At 29.9% G+C, this 24358-nt stretch overlaps 3 protein-coding genes and 1 pseudogene across 3 annotated transcripts; 3 read left to right on the forward strand and 1 right to left on the reverse strand.

Annotated features, from left to right (window-relative positions):
* Positions 1–1423: 1423 nt before the first annotated feature.
* Positions 1424–2467, forward strand: LOC122600474 (umecyanin-like). The gene is made up of 2 exons (XM_043773193.1): positions 1424–1626; positions 1902–2467. The coding sequence occupies exons 1-2, from the start codon at positions 1541–1543 to the stop codon at positions 2380–2382; spliced, it is 567 nt and encodes a 188-aa protein (XP_043629128.1). The 5' UTR covers positions 1424–1540; the 3' UTR covers positions 2383–2467.
* A 1158-nt stretch (positions 2468–3625) lies between these two features.
* LOC122599542 lies at positions 3626–6146 on the reverse strand (annotated as a pseudogene).
* A 3695-nt stretch (positions 6147–9841) lies between these two features.
* Positions 9842–10985, forward strand: LOC122600925 (mavicyanin-like). The gene is made up of 2 exons (XM_043773704.1): positions 9842–10069; positions 10345–10985. The coding sequence occupies exons 1-2, from the start codon at positions 9984–9986 to the stop codon at positions 10682–10684; spliced, it is 426 nt and encodes a 141-aa protein (XP_043629639.1). The 5' UTR covers positions 9842–9983; the 3' UTR covers positions 10685–10985.
* Positions 10986–20815: 9830 nt separating this feature from the next.
* LOC122600858 (mavicyanin-like) lies at positions 20816–21824 on the forward strand. Its single transcript, XM_043773632.1, has 2 exons — positions 20816–21016; positions 21227–21824. The coding sequence occupies exons 1-2, from the start codon at positions 20931–20933 to the stop codon at positions 21702–21704; spliced, it is 564 nt and encodes a 187-aa protein (XP_043629567.1). The 5' UTR covers positions 20816–20930; the 3' UTR covers positions 21705–21824.
* Positions 21825–24358: the final 2534 nt, after the last annotated feature.

Raw genomic sequence — 24358 nt, forward strand, 5'->3', positions numbered from 1 at the left:
TAGGAATACTAAGCCTACTTGGATCAACCCAATAAGTTTTTTTTTTTGAAAGTTAGCCCAATAAGTATTACTGCATTAAATTCATCTAGCTATCAATAACCATTTAAGTTTATTCTTTATGTTCAGGAGATTGTGACTATTCCCAAAGTAGCTTATTGCTAAGTGTCTTGAAGGATATATTGTTAGGTAAAAAATTCTAACAAATTCCCAATGGAACATCATATCCAAAAGCTCAAATTTATTGGAGAATCTAAACAATGTCCTTCTCTATTTATTTATTATCATGTTCAAAAGACAAAAGATTGTAACTTTTTGTACAATAACTTATAAACTACTATTAAACTAACGACCAAATATCTTAGAAATATATTAGAATATAGTCAAGAAAATTGAAGCAGCACGTACATGGAGCAAGGAGCTAGCATAATCACTTTTACTGTTTTACAATTATCTTGTAATGATTTGCCTTTAACGACTATGTCAATTTGGAAAATATCATCCAATGAGAAAATGTTAGAATGTGTCATCAAAGTATACACTATTGTATAGAGTATTTGTTTAATAGAGAAAAGATGCAATAAGGTTAAGGTTAGCTCAAGACCTTTTGGGTAGTTTACTTGTTCCGTTGTTCCCATAAGGTTAAGGTTAGCTCAAGAGTCAAGACCTTTTGGGTAGTTTACTTGTTCCGTTGTTCCAATCGTTACTTAAATTTTTGAATTTTAAAGGTTTTACCTAACCGATGTTAAAAGAAAGTTGTCTGTCCAAATTTAACCCTTGAATATTTCATGAAAATTACTACTAACATTGGAAACTTATTTTAGCTGATATGTGATCTTAGTATGTAGAACCATTTATTTCAACAACTTGCTAGTGACTATTTTAATACTATCTTCGTCTCGTTTTAAACGTTATAGTTTAACAATTTAAGTCGTTTTGTTTAGACATTGACTATAATATTTTTGTTTTTGTTATGCTAACGCTTGTCAAATTAAATATATGAATAGAATAATTTTAAATATATTTTAATTATTAATATAATTTTCATTAAAAATTATGTAATATAAACAAAATTATTTACAATTAAAATTTGTTAAATAAAAACTAAAATAGTCAAAATGGGACATTTTAAATTGGGAAAGTAGTATAAACTTTTTGCTAAACAAAACATTAGAAGCTTATATGTTACTATTATAATATAACAATAGTTTCAGATTAAAACAAAATGATAATTTTTAATTAGCGTTTAAAGAGGAAATAGTCTAACATGGGTCATGGGTTTAGTGGGAAAACAAGGCCATTCAAACCGGGCCAAAAATCTACAACTGCTACGTACAACTTTGACTTTTACACCTCACCTAGTCAACCTAACCTATTTCAACAAAAAGGTCAAACTTTTGATTTCTTTATAAATACAACCACAAAATCAGCTTCATACTTACCAATCACAATAACCAACCTAGAGAAAAAAAAGAAAAAACTCTAAACATAGTAAGTTATTACATTAGTGGGCGACCTGAGATCTCTAACACAGAACACTAAAATGGCAGGATTGAAATCAATGGTTATTGTATTGGTAGTCATGATGGTTGCTTCTTTCCAGCCACAATTCGCCGCTGCACAAACCACGTAAGTCTTGTATTTTCATCTATATGTCTACATTTCACCTTCTTCATATCCCGCTTATCTGAATTAGAAACTACATAAACTCTTGCCAGTATTTGGATATTGGTGTTGTTGTTGTACATAATGCAAGAGTTTATTGTAGATTCTGATTCAGATAAACTTCTCTTGTTAACATATTCTTATAACATAAGGCTACCGATCGAGTAGCTAAAAATTTACAATTATAACCATATGTTTATATGTATGTGGATAACAATTATTAACATAACTCGTAACAGGCATGTAGTTGGAGGCACCATTGGCTGGATGATTCCATCCAGCGGCGCCAGCGCTTACACCACATGGGCATCTGGACAAACATTCAGGGTCGGAGATTCTCTTCTATTCAACTTCACCACAGGATTTCATGACGTCGCAGAAGTTTCACAAACCGCATACGGTCCATGCACCATAACTAACCCAATCTCAACAACCACAACCGGCCCAGCCACCCTCAGACTTGCCACAGCAGGCAACCACTACTATATTTGCACTTTCGGAACTCATTGTCAAATTGGTCAAAAATTAACCATCAACGTCGCTGCATCGACTTCCACTAGTCCTCCTTCTGCCACCAGCCCGGCTCCCTCTGGGCCCATGCCTATGTCACCTGACGGTATGCCTATGTCACCACCACCACCATCACCTAGCAGTGCATCAGTTTTCACTGCAATGGTACCAGTCACTTTCTTGGCAGCTGTTATGGCTTTGTTTTACTAGATCATTTTTGGTTGGTTCATGTTTCTTTTGGATATTTTTGTGGTCCATTTTTAATTTTTTGTGGTATAATAAAATGTTTTGATTTATATGTTGATATATATATGATTTAATAAAAGGAATTCACTATATATGAAATTTAGTTTTATTATGTAGTGTTTAGCTGTATGTAATAACTTTCGGGTATTTTGATTAATTCATGGGCGGAGTTGTGTGGATGGTATGAATAGCATCGGCTCCAGGTCAATGTGGGCCAATTAGTGTAAAAGTATACTATAACTTACTAGAGTAAGTACCCGCGTGTTGCGGAGGTGAGATGGTAGGGGTGATAGCTAGGTCAGAGAGTGTGATAGTCAAATGCCTACGGCCTCCGCCCTCTGCCCTCAGATTTAAAAATTCGTCGAAAGTATATCGAATAACATTTCTAATGAAAAAGCATGAAATTTTAAGAACACCCATACATTTTTTATAATTTATCGACGTATGATTTTTGAGATAAAAGATTTTGAATGAATTGGAGGAATAAATGATTTATGGAGGAGAGAAAAAAAAAATGATTGGTTGAGATTTGAGAAGAAAGAAAGGGTATTTTGGTTATTTTAGATAAATATAGAATAGATGAGAGGGGTATTTTGGGGATGTACTTAAAATCAATATTGAAAATTTCAATTCAATGTTGAAAATCTTGAAGGAATCTCTTTATAATATAGTATAGATTTTTGAAGCAACATGTACATCCAGTGGCGGAGTCAGGATTTTTATCCTGTGGTCGTCGAACAGTTTTCATGATACTAATAAGTGTAAAATTAAACTACAAATTTTAATTAATCTAGTCTGGGGTTGCCAATTACCTTAAAACTGATTAAATACTTAGAAATAATACTAGAAATATAGAGTTTTATAAAAGTTGTGATATTGTCATGCCCAATTAAGTGTAAAGTATACTATAACTAGATTTTGAAGCAACACGTACATCCTAAAATATCAGTACCGAAACCCATACCGAAATAATAGATTCAGTTCAGTGTCGGGATCTGCTTTTTGGTAAATTTGGTTTTGATACGAGTACCATACAGAAACCATCCAAGTGTTGTCTAATAATAACATATTAATCCTTCTTACTACAATATTAACAAGATTAATCCTTCAAATATATATGATAAGATAAAATCAAGTAACGAGATAGAAAAAAAAAAATTAATGGGTTACTAATGACTTGAACTTGTGAATATAGAAAGACTAATCATCATTCCTCTGTTTCGTGTGGCAGTATAGTAGTTTCATCTTCTTCCATCTTTTTAAGTTTCAAAAATGTCACCAATCCTTTCAACGCAACCTCCACATCATCAGACGTCATAAGTTGCTCCGCCACCTCAGCCGGAGTAACTTTTTTACAACTGATCAACTCGTTGATTTCCTTAAATCGCCAATGATCGCCATGAATGTTGAGGTAGTAGGCGGCAAGTGTTGTGAACCCCCCAACCGTCAAGTACGACATGTGAATGTGCTTATCCATCCTTCCTGGTCGAAGCAAAGCCGGGTCAAGTTTATCTTTGTGGTGAAGATTATGATTCTCTCGTCCCCACAACTTGACCACAACCTGTCGATGAAATTCAAAAGCCCCGCCAAAGAGAACTGCACGCAACAATATATCGAGACATAAATCAAAAAGGAAATACTTGCACAACAAATGTAAGTTTAACGAGTCAAAAACTTTGTTTATATATTTAAATTCGTTGAGGGGTCATGGGTTTCTTTTTTTCAGCTCGACCTGGACACTTAAATCCTTAGGGTCGCCTTGTGCAAATCAGATAATAATAAAACCAATGTAAGTTTGTATGCATATCATATACTAAAGACAGGATAATAGAAAACAAGAGCAAATGAAAAATTAAGCAGACCTGGGGACCATCTGATCCTTGATATTTAGACGGAACTTTTCCATTCTGATCAGGCAACTGTGTGCTACAATCAATATCTTCAATAACCAATATGGACCGGTTCGACGTTTTCAACAACGTTTCTATCAACCTGGAATCATTATCCACATTTGACAACTGTAAGTCATATATATCAAACTTCAAATAATTCGCTATAGCCGCAATCAAACTAGATTTTCCTGTCCCAGGTGGACCGTAGAGCAAGTATCCTCTCTTCCACGCCTTCCCAACTCTTTTATAATAGTCCTTTCTACTCAAAAACCGATCCAAATCATCAACTATCCCCTTCTTTGTCTCTGGATCCATCGCCAATGTGTCAAACGTTGATGGATGGTCAAGATTCACCGAATACTTGGAAGCGCCAATTCCTTTTCCGAACTTGTAAAGCTTGACAACTTTCTTCTTGTTTTGGAGTTCTTCATGATATTTTAGTATCCATGGCAAGTAACTACCTATAATTTTCTCTTTGTATTGTTTGTCAAATATTAGCTCAATGTATTTTTGCTCATTAAAAGGGCCACCGGACTTTGTGTCAATCTCATTAAAAGTGCCACCGGACTTTGAGTCGATCTCATAATCAGAATCATCATCGGAATCATAAATTGCGCCACCGGTATCTTCATACGAACAAACTTCTACATCACTGGGATTCCTTCGAAGGAATCGGCTACTTCCTCTGTTTCAGCAAACTTGATGTTTATGTCCTTTCCTTTGAAGTCTTTAGTAACCCTGCATCAGGGATCATTGTAACATGCTATATATTAGTACCAAATCTATCACATAAATTTCTTCCTTTCTTTCAAAACTTTCCAGTTCGAAAGAAAGAAACTGGTCACTGCCGGCTTTTGAGCCGGGGAGGTTATGATGTATGCAGATCTTACATGTTTGCTTTAATATGTCCCTAATTGTTTTTAGATAGTGAAGTGAACCATCCACATAATTGACACAAAATCCACAATATCCACATATTAAGTTGTCAGCCATGAGAACGCACAATCTATTGAATCTTGACCAAAACCTAGCTACATGCCTACATCTATATAAATCGGCTAGCACGAATGGCTTAGGCATAGACGGCCATCCAAGGTCCGATTTTTCACGTTTAAAAGCAGGGGATTAAAATAGGCTTAAGTTAAATTGCTTTATAGATATGGGCCAAACTGAAGTTTTAAGTTTTTCTTAGGAGCAAAGGCCAATAACTAATTAAGAAAAGTTAACAATATAATCTCCTTATTCATTAATTAATTAATTAATTTTCCAACAAGTAAACTCCGTTAACGATGAGATTTAGCTTTAATGATTTATCTAGTCGTTAGAAAGCATACTTGTGCAACCTAAAATCTTCATATAATCGTACTCCAAGTTTGTTGTTTGTTCACTTTATAAGCTTTAAGCTAGGTCCAAAAAAAACCAATTTAACATAAGTTTTCCATAGAACTTATCATTGGCCGGGTCCTGTGCGGTTGTATGCTTTCGCCCAATGAATAACCTTTATAATTGTCACATATAAAAATACATTTAGGTACACAAATAGTTTAGTTACCTGAGACGTTTGGAATCAGGGCCGATTTTAGAGCAAAGATAGGCTTCGGAGGCTGCAAACATATGATCGATGGTCATGCCATTGTCCTCTTCGAAAACAAGAGTAAGTTTTGACAATTTTGGTTTCCAGTAGAAACGAAAGAAGTTGACAATGTAGCGTCGAATTTGTGGTGGAAATAGCTGGTCGAACATTGTACGGAAGAGCATGATTGAGGTTGTTATTGAGGCATACGCCGATAATAGGGAAGAAGGGGTTGGCATTGCAGTGAACATGCTTGACGACATTCTTGTTATTGGTTTTACGATAGAATTTTGGGGGGGTTATAGAGTGATATTTAAGGAAGAGAAATAGGCAAGTAAATGACAAATATATAGAAACAAGTTAGATATGTTATTAAGCCCGTTCATAAAAAAAAAAAAAAGCTACAGTATATTATTAAAGCAGGAAAAATAAATCATGTTTTTAATATATATTTTACAAACATTCCATAATGAATTTTATATTTATTGGAGGAGCTATGTGGTGGCCATGGTAACCCATAATTTCTTTAAAACTTTATATTTCTAATACTATTTCTAAATTTTTTAATCAAGTTTAAAGTAATTGACAACCCTAGACTAGAGTAATTTAATTTTATACGTATGAAAACTGTTTGACGACCCCAAGATAAAAATCCTGGCTCTGCCACTGATATTTATTAAATACTAAATATTAAATCTTTATCTTAAAGTTTTCCATATCTGTCTATTAACATACTAAAACAAATAATCTTTAATCGTTACATATGTTATTATAATATAATTATTACTTTTATGAAGGTTAATTCTATTTTTCAGTTACTTTATAGAGTATATAACAGAAAGTAATTTAATTAAATAAACTAATAAGTATATATAATTTGATTGTATATAACTAGTTAAATTAAACTTCAATGGTGTCCTAGTCCTTCATGAAGGTTTTGGGCCTGAGAGACCCAGGTTCGAATTCTGAGGGGACAAGGTTTACTTCTATTTATCATCGTGCAATTTGACGGATTATTATAAAGTTTTTCTCTCTCCGTGATTCCCTGAAATTCGAATAGCATCCTGCCCAAAGGACGTAGGGGCTTATAAGTAAGACGAACAGACCATTCGAACGTTAAAAAAAATAATTAAATGAAATATAATATAATAACTATATATATTATATATATATATAAGATTATACGTAAAAAGCATGAGATTATCGAGCCGAGTAATGAGTATCTATAAGTAGGCTCTAGTATGCTTGAACAGTTCACTAGTGAGTAGTGACGACGGCCCTGGCTCCAAATAGTCATATATATATCCCTTGTTCTACGTCTCTTTCTATTTGGAAGCTTTTGACCCTAATTCAGTTAATGTTCTCACTTAATCACCTATGTCGATAATTCGTGTTTCACTAAGAAAATAACTCTCAGGTTTATTTACCATTTTGATTGGTTACTTTTGGTTTAATTTATATTTAATTTGTGTGTTAAGAAATTTGCAGAAAACTTTTATAACTTAGATACGAAAAAAAAAAAAAAAAAAAAAAGAAAAGAAAAGAAAAAAGAAATAGTCATAGATAAACTCTTTTTAATTACTCACCAGTTATCACGGTTAGAGAGCATAAATGAACTAAGTAAAGGAAAGAAGGAAAAGGAAGAAAAAATATTGAAAAACTTTCAGGTCGCGTAGAATTTGATGAAATTAGAATTAGATTCCATTCCTTAATGCGTTTGGTTGTTCAAAGAAGGAGGAATCTCATTCCATATGAATGTAAACATTCCATCATTTGATGGAATCTCCATTCCTTGGGCATGAAGGAAGGAATTTCATTCCTTCCCGTCACTTGAATTCTCAAAAAATCAAAAATATTCCATCAAATTTTATTCCTTTAGATTTCAATTCCTTCGAAAAATTTCATTCCTTTCAAAAACATTCTGTGAACCAAACACGTCCTCAATATCTAATTGACTATCCCTGACCCTAACTAGTTATGTGAAGCCCATGAAACACTAAAAGCCCATAATAAAGTCCAATATGAATATTACGGTTATATATAAGTGAAACACTCAAAGCCCATCATGATAGAGTTTGTGCTAAATCTAAAAGTTTTCATGTTAATTAAAAAATGGAAAATGATTAATACTTATAAACATTAGTTTAAAAATTCTTCTAAAACTATATGAATGTAACAAATGAATTTCACTTAATCTATATCCTAATCTTACCTTTTAAATTTCCACATCTTATGAATTAAGAAGATTTTTATGTTTATGAATTAGAAATATCAATCATTCCCTTAAAAAAAAAATACATATTTAATGTTTCTAAAAGGTATTCAATTCCTAACAAGGAATGATCAACACATGGAAAAATCAATTGTAAAAATTAACAAACAGAAAATGTGTAATCATATGTCAAGTTGTCAACAATTGAATATATTAGATATATATTTAGGCATATTTTTATTTACTGTTAAAAAAATACATAATCATAATTGAATGTTTCAAAACTCGACACATTACAAAGTTTCAATAAACTCCGGCTGATGTGATTTCCTTATATATAAGAACCATTAACCACCATGTGATGGGCTTCAATGATTTATTATGGATATATTTTTGGTTCTATGTAGTGTTGCGTACACACACACAAGAAATATGACTATTGACTTGACAAATATGCTTTCTTTCTGGATTCTAGATTTCTAGATCACTCAAATTATATAATCCTATTTTAAAAATTAACCTTTTATATAACTGCATCTTTTGTATTATGCTAAGTTGCTAACCATATAGTACTTTATGTTTTTCCCTTTAAGTTGTTTTCCACTTTCCAACTTCATTAAACACAATTATTAGATCCTTGTGAATGATAAGTTTACCTCACCTTGATACGTCTAAATTAAGTTGTAAAAATCTGTTAGGTTTATATTTTATGTCCGGTTCTTTATTATTATTATTATTATTATTATTATTATTATTATTATTATTATTATTATTATTATTATTATTATTTTATTTTATTTTGTTTTTTAATAAAAACACTTTCATTAGAAATAAGGGTTGACAAGAAATTGGTGGAAAGCCGAGATACTATTTGGGCTCCCACCTCTTTAGCAATAGCAAAACTAATCCTACTAAAAATATGAGTAGCGGCACATGCACCAATGTCTTGAGCCATAGAGAACCTTCGAATTCGCTTTAGTAAGGTCACCGCATCCTTCTCGAGTTCCCCAAAAGAAGAGAATGAGAATGGGAGAAACCCATATCCAATATCCGCACACCTAGCCTCGTATTTGACACGTTTACGTTGTGCAACCTCAATCACCACACGGCCAGGCGAAAAGTCAACAAAACCCGTCTGTGTCAAGGGCGATGACACAGTCAAGTCGACACATACGTCAAGCCCTCCGTCCCACGATTAAAGCAACATATCAGTCGGACGCAAATGGTTGTCTTTTTCTCTGATAAGTCCGATATCAACTTCTTTACGAGCTGAAACCCCATACCGAAAATAAATGTCAACAAGGGTGTCACGTATCATATTGTTATTGTTATTATTATTATTATTATTATTATTATTATTATTATTATTATTATTATTATTATTATTAAGCGAACTAAATAATTTATAATCAGTTGGTGTGAAATAACTCAATAAAAACTTCGTAGTCAATGTGAAAAACTCAATAAAAACGCCACATTCAAAATTTTGTGATTTTTTTTTTTTTATCTTCATTTCAAATTTGACAAGCTACGAAAAGACTTGTTTCCTAAATGGTACTCGTAAATTTTATATACTAAGCCACCGATAACTATTAATTACCTAATAACCATAAGTGAACATGGCACATTCTTTATTATATGTATATACCGACTACAACTTTAACTTTACAGCTCACAATAAGTAAAAAAAAAAAACCTATATATAATTCAACAAATTGGTTAAATTCGAACCTTAATTCACAACTACTTATAAATACATGCATGCTCGTAATTAAAGAGTAACAAACAAGTAGCACCCAATTATCTCAAAGAAATTCTAACGCGAAAACCTTTTAGAAATAAAAAGTGGGCAACCTGAGAATTAATTCAGCACACAAAATAAAAAAAAATGGCAGGATTGAAGTCAACAATGGTTGTGTTAGTGATGATCATGGCTGCCTCACTCCAACTGCAGTTCACAGTTGCAAAAACAAGGTAAAGTCATTTGGATGACCATTTGTTTTTTCAAAAATTTTGGTAGTCCTGTATATAATATTTCCTCTATTCCCTCTGTCTATTTTAAATATCTTAGTTTTACTTTCAAATTATTTTTGTTTTAATTTACAAAGTCATTTCTAAGTTTTTGAAGACACAATGCAAAAGATACTCTATTTGTCAAAATGAGGCTCCTAATATATATATGTAACTCGTATATATTATATGATCACTATTCACTAACAATTTGTAAGTGGATTTCACCAATATAACAGCCACGTTGTGGGAGACTCATTGGGCTGGACTATACCTCCAGGTGGAGACGCCACTTACACCAAATGGGCTTCTAGACGTAATTTCACCGTGGGCGACACTCTTATTTTTAAGTTTCCGACTGGATTACATAATGTTGCAGAAGTTCCACGGGCAGCTTATGGCCCATGCAACTACATCAACACTCTCTCAATCCATCCAACTGGTCCTGCAACCATTACCTTGACCCGGCCCGGTAAGCACTACTACATCTGTGCCGTTTTGGGTCATTGCCAAGTTGGTCAGAAATTAACTATTAATGTTTCCCCTTCGAAGAGAAGTACTCCCAAATCAAGACCATGATCTCCACTTTTGAGAGTTGCTTAAGAAAATTTTCTATGGTCTTTCCTTTCTTTGTCTATTAATTCCTGTTGTGTTACTTATTGGTTTGTTGTTATCTTTCCTTTATTTTGGGGTTGTTATAATCTGTCAATGGTTGTTATTTTATCGGTGAGCCTGATTATATATAATTGGGTGAGTATGTAAAGTTTTAGTATGGGCTAAAATATGTGGTTAGCAAGTGTTAGATGGGAAATAAAAACGTTACTGTAAAAATATGTTTATCCGCTGTAAAATGATGAATTGTTATAGTCATGGGATTTAACTTACTGTGAATCTTTTATTGACTGTGTTTAGGAAGTCTGTACTTAAAAAGACATTGTTTTTGGCATTGTTGTGTTCATACCTGAAGGAGTCCTCAAAACACCAAATGATTGCATCCCGAAATAATCTATTCTAATAACGAAACGTATTTAATAATGAGAAAAATCCATAAAAATGGTAATTTGTTTATACAAATTTTCTATTAAAGGTAACCTATTTTGTATTCGTTTATTTAAAGGACTTTATTTCCAAAAAAAATTTAATAAAGGGTATCTCGTTAGTTTTAAACAGACGACGTCCGTTAAGTGTCAAATATACCAAATTTTATACTTAAGCATGGATCTGACAATTATATACCTCAATTATACATTAAATATTATAAATATCCCTAACTAAAAACCTAAATAACAAATATACCCAATTTTATACTTGAGCATGGATCTGACAATTATACCCCGCTACTAATTGGGCGTCAAAATAAAAAATCCCGCCTATTAATGTACTAATTAAGCAGCCTTTCTAACTTTTGTACCGTTACTCATTGATTTCTTCTCTATTACAGACCTATATCCCGCCTGTAAGTTTTTTGTTTTTTTCTTTTATAAAATATTATTCTATCCTTATTTTTCATATCAGGGTTTTTTTTTGTTTTATTTTTTTTTTCTATGGAAAGTTTGAAACTTTGAATATGTGCTAATGAGTGATGTAATTTTTCATCTAAAGTTTGAAGAATAATAGTAATTTATAGTGACAGATAGGTGATGTTTTGTTTTTTTTGTCATGAGATGATTAAATTCATATAAAAGTATCATGTTTATAAGTACTTATTTTAGTTAAGCAATGAAAAAAGATAATTGGTGCTTTTATCATTATATTAATGATTTCTGAAAAAGTTATTGGTACATAATATAGTAGCCTTATTTCTTGCGCAGAGTAATATTTAGATGGGTGATTATTTAGATTTCGATATTTCATGATTTTTCAAAACCAAGATAGAAAAATATGGCTGAATAGTCAATACTCGAGTATGATATGTCACTATTTTCTTATGTACTTATATTTGTTTGTATGAACTAAACCGCTTCACACCAATATCGTTTAGTAAAAGTGATGAGCCTCTCATGGACACATGTCATTATTGAAAGGGTTGATTCTATTTCTCACTAGCAATAGGTAGATGGTTACGATTCCATGACGATTTTGGTAAATTTATTTGTATGTGTTAAAAAAAGGATATAGAGCATTCTAGTAATCTAAGTAATTTTTCATTAAAAAAATATATAACATTAAATATCTATACTATATTATAAAACAAAAGGTCTTTATATTTTCAACATTGAACTTAAATTTTCAATATTGATTTTAAATAATTTCCCGAAATGTCTCTCTTATCTATTCTATATTTACTTATCTATACTATATTATAAAGCAAAAAACTTCTAGATTTTTAACATTGAACTTAAATTTTCAATATTCATTTTTAGTAGTTCCCCAAAATTATCATCTTATCTATTCTATATTTACCTAAAATAACTATAATACCCTTTCTCTCTCCTCAAATCTCAACCAATCATTTTTTTTCTCTCCTCCATAAATCATTTATTCCTCCAATTCATTCAAAATCTTTTATCTCATAAATCGTACATCGATAAATTATAAAATTTATATGGGTGTTCTTAAAATTTCATGTTCTTTCATTAGAGATGTCATTTGATATACTTTTGACGAATTTTTAAATCCGAGGCGGAGCCCATATGGCTAAGGCATTTGACTATTATACTCTATGACATATCAATACCTATGACCTATCTCACTCTATGACATATCACACCCTATGATCTAGCTATCATCTCATATCTCACCGCCGCAACGCACGGGTATTTACTCTCATATAAAATAAAGGAAGTGATATTAACACGGAAGGTTTTTATAGTTTTACAGAAACTTTAGTCTAATTCCTATAATACCCTCTATTAGTCAATTTCATCAGACAAACAAAGTTAAATCCCATTCTACCATGGCATCTATCTTTTCTGCTTTCAATCATCGAATTTCTTTTAGATCCACTGACAACCCACCCAGTTTAATTAGATCAATTAAAATTTCTCACGGCTTCATAATCATCATCGTCATCATCAATTAGTCCCACATATCAATGATCATCACAACACCAAATACGTTTCATAAGCTTTAGAGAGGTTCGGAAATTCGCTATTCATTCAAGGATCATCTCCACAAGCCTTAATAAACGCAAGTATCAAAACATTCAGAAACCATAACAATCTACAAAACCTAAAAACGTAATTGCGGAATACAAGGTTTAGTGGTTGCAGAGGTGACTCAACAGTACTATGGAACTAGGCGGTCGCTTTAGGCCCCCAAATTTTCGAGGCCTCAATATTTTGTATATTCGACTTAATGTTTGGATTTTGGACTAACTAGGATATATAATTTGCATTATAGTAACGCTCTTATTGGTTTTGGTATCAACATCCATATCTTTTTTATTACTAGTAGTTTATAATAAAAATCAAGTTTTTTTTTTTTTTTGGCTTTTCTCTTTTACTCTAATTTATATAGTAATGAATTAGACCTCAAAAATTGATACCGTTTGAGGCCTCAAAAAACCTTAAGCCGCCACTGAGTGGTTGTCTTACCGAAAAACTATGCCAAATTTGATGTAGTGCCTTGATAAACTTGTGTTGATTATGCAAAATAAGAGGTTTTATCGTATCGTTATTTAAGTTGATGAACTTCATCAAAAATTTTCTTCTGGGGCTTCTGAAATGGAGGTGGAAAGATTGAAACTAGACAACAAATGAACAAAAGGTCCATTGCAAATGGTCCAGCAATGGAAAAAGATGTATGAAAATTTGCATCAATTTTGTATTTTACTTGTATAATCATCAGATTTTATTACCATTGAAGAATTTGGCAGTTAAAAAGAACAAGTTCATATTGTTTATTGTTATACTTATTTTCTATATATCATGCATGCTGTAAATTTAAGCGATGAAATGAAAGAACTCATGAGTAAAAAAAAAAAAAAGATCATGGTGGTGTTGACTGTCGTATTGGGTAAACAAAATTGAGGGTAGCCTGGTAATTTCATCTTCATATTCCGTGTATGGATCAAAATGATCCGTGTAAGAATCACTAGCCATAAAAAAAAAGGGTTTAGTATTTAAAGTGTAATGAACTTATACACTTTTTCTATTGTATAAATGTAACTTATATTTAGTGCATTGTAGAAAAAAAAAATTTGTAAAACTGTTCAAATAATGTAACATTTTGAGATGCACCAATCGATAAATTACACGTGCTAGCTCATAATTTGTCACGTATACACTTTTACATTATTTGAATAGTTTTATAAAGTTTCTTCCTAATGCACCAAATCTAAGTTATATTCATACAATAAAAAAAATGTAAAAATTTCTTACACTTTTAGATACTAAACCCTAAAAAAAACCTTAAACAGTCATTCGGCTATGCTGCTCGGTTAGCGCCTAACTGCTTGCTAGGAATGAAGAATTATTGTTCATATTACAATGACCCACTAAATGCAACTGCTTATTGCAAAATTGAGTATTAAAATGAATAAATATACTACACCTTTTATCTCATTTTTAAATGTATTAATTTGATTTTTAAAGTTTTTTATTCGCAATATTGACCGTAAATTTGTTCTATTTTTTTTAACAATACTTGATGTAAAATATATTATTAGACTGAATTTTATATGTATTTTTTTTGTTATCACTTTCATTAGATATTATATCATAAAAATATACTTACGAGCAAAATTATAAAAGAAGATGTAACAAGTTAAATTTGAACATTCAACGAGAGTCAATATTTGGAAGGTTTTTTTTTGTAGCTTTTGCTGGTATATAAAATGTTTTGGAAGGATTCTTTTACAGATGCTTATTATTAAAACTTTTTTTTTTTAATTTCAAAAACTCCACACTTTAAAGAGTTTCAATAAACTCGGGCTCGGGCTGTTGTGATTTCTTATATAACGACCATGTGGGTTTCCATTGATTTATTGTCATGCGTATACAATCTTGTCATTCATCTTTTTTGCTTTAATGCAGTGTTGCATACAAATGAAAATTGAGATACTTTTACAAATATATATGCTTACTTTCTGGATTCTAGAACACTCAAAACATAAAAGGAAAGAAAGAGAAAAACTGTTCATTACTGTTTTTTACGGGTTTTAAGTCTCAATATTTCGACGGTGTATGGTAGAGGTTAATATGTAGTCAGACTTTACCCATACCAAGGTAGAAAGGTTGCTTCCAATTTTTACCTAAATGGTAGAAAAAGACATCCGACCTTTGCATGGGATATGATCGAACCTATGACCTTTATCTTTCAAGGTCAAGATGTTTACCACTGATCTAAACCACGTTGCTTAGACACTCAAATGATACAATCCTATTTTAAAATTTTAACCTTTTATATATCTGCATCTTTTGTTTATTATATTAAGTGCGCCGGAATGCAGTCAACTAATCCTGAAAAGTTATTGTGTGCACGAACTCTAGGTCGGCTTTATCGTATTCGGGAAACTTGTTCAAGAGTCTCATAGTAAACAAAAGTTACCGGATAAGAAGTTAGTCGCTCACCACTTTCACGTTGACCTGTTGACTGCTTACGTGACATGCACACAATAACTTTTTGTGATTAGTTTGTGCACAAATAAAAAAATTATATGAAAATAAACAAGTTTTATGTGAAGTAACCGGTCCCACATTCATTTTATGTTCACAATAAATATAATTTCAAGTTTTTTGAATACAATAAACCCGACCTAAAGTTCGTGTATACAATAACTTTTGGTGATTAGTTAACTCCATTCCGACGCACTTATATGTTTATAAGGTTCACTCCTCACCAATAGAAGGGGAATTGGTAAGAACTCCACCGATAAGAAGCTTTCAAGTGTCTTAGCATTCCCAAATCTAAAGCACACGGAAAATAAGGGTGCCTCAATAATACCGGCCAATTAGTTTTTAAAAGAAATACAAAAGACAACACCGCACGTCTCGTAAAAAATAATGGTCAAAAACACGACACCTCGCTCCCAACGTTCTACATTAGTGTAACCACAATTTTATTGGTAATGAAAATATCAAATTAAAAACGGGTTGTTGATAAAAAGATAGTTCTAATCGATACCTTGTCTAAATTTTTAAAAAAAATTGCCAACCACACTTTTCTAGATACTTTGTTTGTTCTAAAACGTTAACATTTTATCTATTAGGTATTTTCAATACTAGATGGGAACTTAAAGTTTGATGTTAGCTAGCTTTTTTTCTGGCAAAATGTACCATGACTCTGTTCTTTAATTAATCAAACCAAACCCTACCCGTATACCCTTCCCCCCAATAAAACTAATTAAACAAAATCATGTGACTGAAGCTCCACGCGAGAAGGATCTCATGATGGTATGATGGCGATTTGTTTAAATAACATTTAAATCAGAAGAAAAATAAATTGATATGAGGGAATGTTTTTGTAGATAGCAGAAAAAAGAGATTACTATTTATACTCTATATAGGTTGTGAAGAAGATGATATGGAGAGAAAAAAAAAAGAGAGGAAGATCTTATACAAAGAAAATGATAAGAAGAAAATAAAAAAGAGGGAGATAGAAGGATGGGTTTTTTTTTTTGGTCAAATGTTAAATTCCTTAACATTCTTGTGGTATATTGATAGAATTACAAATTCATTTTAAATTCCAATTCTATGTCTCATCTCAACCAAACATAGTAATTCATGGAATTTAAATTCCGATTCTTTATAATTTCAAAGATTTCCGCGAACCAAACATCCCTTAGGGGCTGTATGGTTCGCGAATTTCTCAAGAATTCATAGGAATTAGAATTTGAATTCTACGCTTTACCATGTTTGGTTGGAAAAATTGATAGAATTGGAATTACAAATTTTCCATTAAATTCTTTATATCATGCAATTCAAGATTCCATCATAAAATGGATGGAATGTTTAACATTTCAATGGAATATTTACAAATTTACCAAAAAACCTTAAAACAAATAATATATATTATTACTTTTGTTATTATTATTATTATCATTATTATTATTATAACAGAATTTGTTTTTTAATATTATTTTAATTTATTATTATTATTAATTTTTTACTAAATTATATTTATATATAATCTTATATTATTTTATCAAAATATACTTATAATAATTGATATTATTTTCTAAAATTAAATTTATTAAATAATAATTATTTATATTACTTTTTTATATTATTTATTTATATTTATATATAATCTTAATTAATTTATTAGTTATTAACTTATTATTTATTATATAAATTATATTTATCATATTTTTTAATTTTTAATATTATTATTTATAGTAATTATTTAAATAATTGTTATATTATTATTTATGATTTTTTTTATCATTTAAGTTATTATTATTTTAATTATTTATATAATAATTATTTATATTATTATTTTTATACTATTTAATTATTTATATTATTGTCAGTTATATTATTTTTATTTTATAACTTTTTAATTATTTATAATTTCATTTATATTAATAAAATATTATTTTTAACTATTTTTTAATTATTATTTTATTAATATTTTAATAAATATATTCTTATTTTTGTTGTAATTATTATTAATAATATTTATTAATTTTATAATGGTATTATTTATTTAATTTTATTTATTAATTTAAATCTTAATATTTATTATTATTTAAATTTATTGATTATATCATATCATTATTAATATTTATTAATTTTATTTATTTATCATTATTATTATTATTTTATTTTTTATTATTAACATTTTTATTTATTATTTTTTTACTTTTACTTTTATTTAATATCATAATAGTTGTTATTATAATTATTAACTTATTATAATATTTTTAATTTAATATAACTTTTATTACTTTAATTTATAATTTTATTATATTGACAATTGTTATTGTTTATATTTTAGTAAGATATTATAGAATTAAATAATGGATAATTTTGACATTTGTTATAATTTCGATTCAGATTCTGTAGTTGAATTCTGTCAATCAAACAGATGACAAATTTTAAAACTTTTCAATTCCAATTTCTTCAAATTCCAATTCCTTTGACAGATTCCAATTCCATCAAAAACATTATGAGAACCAAACGCCTCCTAAGAGTTTATAATTAGTTCAAATTCAATTTGAAAAAAAAATAGACTTAAATGTGTATGTAATAAAAAAAAATTACTTAACAAATCTTCAAACATTTGTAACGACCATACACTAAAATATGTGTTAAATTAAAAACATATGTTACCAACACTACAACAAAAATGTCATTTATTTACACTTACTTATAAGAAGTGTTAATAAATTTCTTAATTTGTTTACACTCAAAAATGTTTAAAAAGTGTTCATATTTAAAAATGTGAAGAAATTTAAAAAAAGGTAACAAACTTTAGACGAATGTCTATAATAGGAAATAACAAAAGTTTTGTGTATTGTATGTAAACAACTTTAAAAAATGTTTATTGTATGTAAGAAAACATATGTGGCAACCATATAGAGGTGCCACTTGGCTGATTTTAATTGGTTGAATACATTTTCTTACATACAATAAACATTATTTTCAAGTTGTTTACATACAATATACACAACTTTAGTTATTTCCTAATATAGACATTCGTTCAAAGTTTGTTACATTTCAAGATATCTATCCCTTTAAAAAATTATAACTTTTTTACACTTATATATGTGGGGAAAAAAATTTCACACTTTCAAGTGTGTAAAACTATATCAATTGTTCACACTTAAAAGTGTTAGGATTAATTTGTAACACCAAATTTCTTGACACAAAATAGGTGTGAAGAAAAAAATTAGGTGTTACAATTTGACTTTCATACTTTTAAGTGTGAATATCTTTGGCATGTGTTCACACTTCTAGGTGTGAATTTTTCTTTCCGTACATGTAAGTGTGAAAAAGTTATAATTTTTCAAATTTTTTACACTTTTACATGTATATATTTTTTAAAAAGTGTGAATATATTAAGAAATTTCTTGATATTTTTTTAATGTAAGTATGAACTAATGAAATTTTTGTTGTAGTGGAGGCCTAAGTTATTTAAGTGCATTAAAATATGTATTTTGTTATATGAAATTTGAGAAAGTGGGTTTTATATGTATGAAGTAGTAACATTTATACGTGTAATGACCTATTAGTACGTGACACCCACCGTCATTATCATTTCCCAAGAGTACGGACATTTTTACTTAAATCTCCATTCCAAATTTGACAAGTCGGCCATAAAAGATGTCGATAGCCTACTTTTATATCACCCGGCTTTGGAAACAATTTGTTATGATAGGTAGTGTTTGATAATGTCTTAATTAAAAAGTTATGACTTAATTTTGATTCACTTAATTCATTAAGTCAATCAAATATGTTTGTTATTGACTTAATAAGTACAAAACAACTATAAATACGAAAATTTGCTAGATTTGTCATTTATGAGAGCTATATTAGTTTGAAAAGTATTTAGCTTCCAAATTAAATTAAATTATAAAAAATCAAATGAAAAAAAAATCAAAATGAATTATGATGTCATGATTTTTTAAAATACTTGTACGAAATAATATGAATTTGACACATAAGATTTTTATTTTAAAAAAATTCTAGAAATAATTTTCATTTATTTATAGAAGAGATAGTAAGCTATATTTTAAACCATAATAAAATAAAATTAAATATTAGTAATGTTGTAACACTCTGTATCTACAATATATAATAATAATAATAATAATAATAATAATAATAATAATAATAATAATAATAATAATAATAATAATAATAATAATGTCGGGTTTATAAAATTATCAACGATAGTGTTGAGAAGGCGAAGTTTAGCTTAGGTGGGTGACAACTTTGGGAATGCCAACCTTTAACATTAATCTGCAATTTTGTAGCATGTGATGACGGAAAAGTTGCGCTTTATTAAACAAAAAAAATAAATTATCGAAATTATAGAAAAAAATTATTTAAACATTATCGAAATTATATTTCATAAATTTTGCAAAGTTATTATAGAAAAAAAATCTAAACACAATACTAATGCGTTGTTAATGATGAATTCTAACTCGACAATTTAAAGTATTTAAGATATATTATTTTTTTCTATTTTGATTATTTCTATTTCACAATAAGTGTTTGTGAAATTATCAAAGTAAAAAAAAAACAAATGTTAATAAAGTGAAATTGAATATTTTAATTTGTTAATTATTAATTAAGAAAATAGTAGTTTAGATATATATAAATATAAAAATATATTTACCCGCGTATTACGCGGGACAATAATCTAGTTTATAATTATAACACGAGGGATGATAATTTGATAGCCGACATAATTAATTAGCCTGGATTAGTTATTATCATTTAACCCATTGGCTTAACATGCATGTTTAGGGCACGACACGCTAACTTATTCTTGAATTGTAGATTATAAATTCGTGATTAATGATAAGTAATGGGTTAAGAGGAAAACATATATATCGATCATTTCATTTATATACTCCAATACAATACCTGGAAATGGTTGTTTCTTAATTATATGGTAAACTCTCTATATTATGACCCCGATCGATACCTAATACCATAAAAGAACATGGCACATTCTTTATGTATATATACCCGACTACAACACTTTAACTTTACAGCTCACAATAAGTAAAAAAAGCTACAATTGAATTCAAAAAATTGGTTAAATTCGAACCTTCTCAGTTTCCACAACTATTTATAAATACATGCATGCTCATAAATAACTAACAAATAAATAACACCTAATCGTCTCAAATAAAAGCTAAGGCGCCCGTAAAATTAGCTTTTTAGCGATCAAAAGTGGGCGACCTGAGAATTCAACACACATAGTAAAAATGGCAGGATTGAAGTCAACAATGGTTGTGTTAGTGATGATGATGGCTGCATCTTTCCAATTGCAGTTCACAGTTGCAAAAACTAGGTAAAGTCATTTAATTTGTATGACCATTTGTTTTTTAAAAACTTTGGTATTCCTGTATATAATGAGTAATTAACTAACGTACAAATTAAGTCATTTCTAAATTTTTGAAGACACAATGCAAAAGATATTCTATTTGTTAAAATGAGGCTCATCCTAATATAAATGTAACTCGTATATATTATTGATGGATTTATTTCACCAAATTAATAGCCACGTCGTGGGAGACGTCTTGGGATGGACTATTCCTCCAGGTGGCGAAGTCATCTACGCCACATGGGCTTCCAGACGAAATTTTACTGTGGGCGACACTCTTGTTTTTAACTTCCCGACTGGATTACATACCGTTGCAGAAGTTCCAAAGGCAGCTTATGGCCCATGCAACTACACCAACACTCTCTCAAACTACCCAAATGGTCCTGCAACCATTACCTTGACCCGGCCCGGTAACCACTACTATATCTGCACTGTTTTGGGTCATTGTCAACTTGGTCAGAAAATAACTATCAACGTCACCTCTTCGACGAGCACTACTAGACCACGATCTCCGTATGCTGCTTCTCCATCGCCATTCGACCAATATTCGCCCATCGGTAGCCCAATTCCATCATTCTCGGGTACAGCTCAATCTTTTACCACGATGATACCCGCCGTTACTTTCTTGGCTGCTGTTTTCGCTTTCTTATATTAGTTCATTTTTAATAATATGCATGGAGCGCTTTTTTTAAGCGTATATGTTTATTCTTAATTTGCCATAGTTTTTATGGTTGTATTTATTATTCCATGATAAATAAAGTTTTCTATTGTCTCGTTTGTACTGTCAATATATTAAATAAAAGTCCACATTGTGTATCTTCTATCTATACTTCTATACTATATTACTCGATCGTATAAAAAAATAACCCTCATTGTTGAAAGTTATATGACGGAAATTGTCTAAAATACCTTTAATGGTTTAACTACGCTATGAGTCCTTTGTCTTTTAAAATATATCTAGTAATCCTTTACATCATCAATTATCTACACTACTCGATGTCACCTCTACCACCAACAGTCGCCTCCACCAGACCACCACCACACCCTCGCCGCCATAACAACCGTCACATTGCGTGGGTAATGTGCTAGTGTATTTCAAAATTTATTGGCTTTGGTTTGTTATGAATTACGAGTATGAGAAATTGACATAAGCCGTTGCCTGTTGGTCCAATCCAAAAATCTCGAACCACTTGTGACTTTTAGCATCTTAACCATCTTTAATTTCGAGATTTACTAACACTGCACGGTCCCCGCACGCAATGGATGTAAGGAAGAGGGCGACAAGTGTTGATGGTGGTGACTATTGGTGGTTGTAACAGTATCAAGTGGTGTATGTCGAAATATTTAAATAGATAAGTATTAAAATATAATTAGAGATAAAGATTTATAGTTTATATATATTAGTTTATTAAAGGTAAATTAATTTACCCAAATATTGGGTAAATTTTAATAACTCTCTCCATTAAAATGGTTTTTTAAAGGCAATTGAGTAATTTTAAATGTGATCTTTTTGTACCTATTTATAAAATGAGTGGCCTAGAAATTTTATAAAGATATATATCGGTAATCTATAATATAACTAAAATAAGATGTAGGGGATACTTTTGACACCCCTAATCCCTCTACTTTAGCCTAATACTCCCTACTTATTAATCATCTATTATTTTAATATTTATTTAATAAGAAATGGCCGACCTTTAATAAAAAAAAATCTTTATTATTATTGTTATTATCTATATACATACCACATAAAAAAACCCTGACATATTCTCAACCCTAAGAAAAATCTTACGGCAAAAAAAAAAGCTACGATCGACTACCAAAAAGGTTTTTTTTTATTTATATACTTTGTTCGTATTTAATCATTATTATTATTATTTAACATTGAATTCTTATGTTATTGTTAGTATTATCTCTTTTAATTTAGTTTGTTGTCCATTATAGGTTCATTATGTCTTCTTCTTCAACAACATAAAATAAAACCACATTAGTTTATCTTGAAGATTTTAAGCCAACACATGTTAACCATCATCTACGACTCCGTATTGTGCATGTATGGACTGTTTCGGAGTGGAACAACCCGAAGAAAATCAAAATGTTCGAGATAGTCTTTGTTGATGAATTGGTATGTGTTTTTCAAATTATATACTCTACACTCTTTGTTTCTCTTTTTATTTAACTAAACATGGAAAAAAAAATGGGTAAATTGGAATCAATATTGATATGGAGTTAATTTTCATATGTTTCTTCTTTACCTTTCGTATTGATTAAGTTGTGATATTGTTTCATACACTTTTTGTTTCTTTTTTTTTTATTTTACTAAAGTTGGAAAAAAATGGTAAACTGGAATCAATATTTATATTGAGTTAATTTGCATATATTTCTTCTTTAGCTTTCGTATTCAAGGTTTTGATTATTTGAAAACTAAATTTTTCGTGAAAACTAGAAAACTGTCAAAACACATTGTGTTCTGAATTTAACACAATGTGTTTTGAATATGTTTTTCAAAAACACATTGTGTTAAGTTCATATCATAGTGTGTTTGAACAATTTTCTGATTTACGACGCTATCAAAAACACACCGTGATTTAAAACTTAACACAACGTATTTTAGATTATACAATAAAAACACATTGCGTTTTATAAAAACACAATTAAAACACATTGTGTTAAATTCATATTACAATGTGTTTTGACAGTTTTTTAGTTTTCACAAAAAATTTAGTTTTCAAATGAACATTTTACTTCGTATTCATTAAGTTGTGATATTGGTCATACACTTTTTGTTTCATAATTATTATAAATTTAAAGAAGCTAGGACAATTTAAAATGTACTGTATTGATAAAATGCGAAAACTTTCACTACATCGCAGCTCATTTGTATTTGATATACAATTTTTTTTATGAGTGTTAATTAACCACACCTTTAATAAAGTCTTATATATATAATGATATTAAATTATATCCGCATAATACGTAGATAGATATATATAACTAATAAAATAGTAATGTTTTGATATTGTATATTGACAAATTGTAAATCAAAGGTATTGAAATAATGTTTGATGTGTATAGTTATAATAAAATAAGTATAATAAGTGTATACGTAAAAAGAATTGGGGCGATGCAGATTAAAAATAATTAGCACGGTGCCCGCACGATGCGGCGGCGGCCGTAACTGCGATGGTGTGATGGTTGGGCGACTTTTGGTGGTGGAGCGGTGTTGAGTTGTGTATATAATTGATGTAAAGGTTAATGAACATATTTTAAGTGATAAAAGGATTGATAGTGTAATTTAATCATTAATGC

This window comes from Erigeron canadensis, chromosome 5, assembly GCF_010389155.1.
Source record: "Erigeron canadensis isolate Cc75 chromosome 5, C_canadensis_v1, whole genome shotgun sequence".
Taxonomy (NCBI): Eukaryota; Viridiplantae; Streptophyta; class Magnoliopsida; order Asterales; family Asteraceae; genus Erigeron; species Erigeron canadensis.

What these genes read in the sequence shown, in the direction of transcription:
- LOC122600925 (XM_043773704.1), top strand. Translation starts at nt 9,984, where the DNA reads ATGGCAGGATTGAAGTCAACAATGGTTGTGTTAGTGATGATCATGGCT. An exon ending in TTCACAGTTGCAAAAACAAG is followed by an intron (nt 10,070 to 10,344) that starts GTAAAGTCATTT and finishes CCAATATAACAG; the next exon opens with CCACGTTGTGGGAGACTCAT.
- LOC122600858 (XM_043773632.1), top strand. Translation starts at nt 20,931, where the DNA reads ATGGCAGGATTGAAGTCAACAATGGTTGTGTTAGTGATGATGATGGCT. An exon ending in TTCACAGTTGCAAAAACTAG is followed by an intron (nt 21,017 to 21,226) that starts GTAAAGTCATTT and finishes CCAAATTAATAG; the next exon opens with CCACGTCGTGGGAGACGTCT.
- LOC122600474 (XM_043773193.1), top strand. Translation starts at nt 1,541, where the DNA reads ATGGCAGGATTGAAATCAATGGTTATTGTATTGGTAGTCATGATGGTT. An exon ending in TTCGCCGCTGCACAAACCAC is followed by an intron (nt 1,627 to 1,901) that starts GTAAGTCTTGTA and finishes AACTCGTAACAG; the next exon opens with GCATGTAGTTGGAGGCACCA.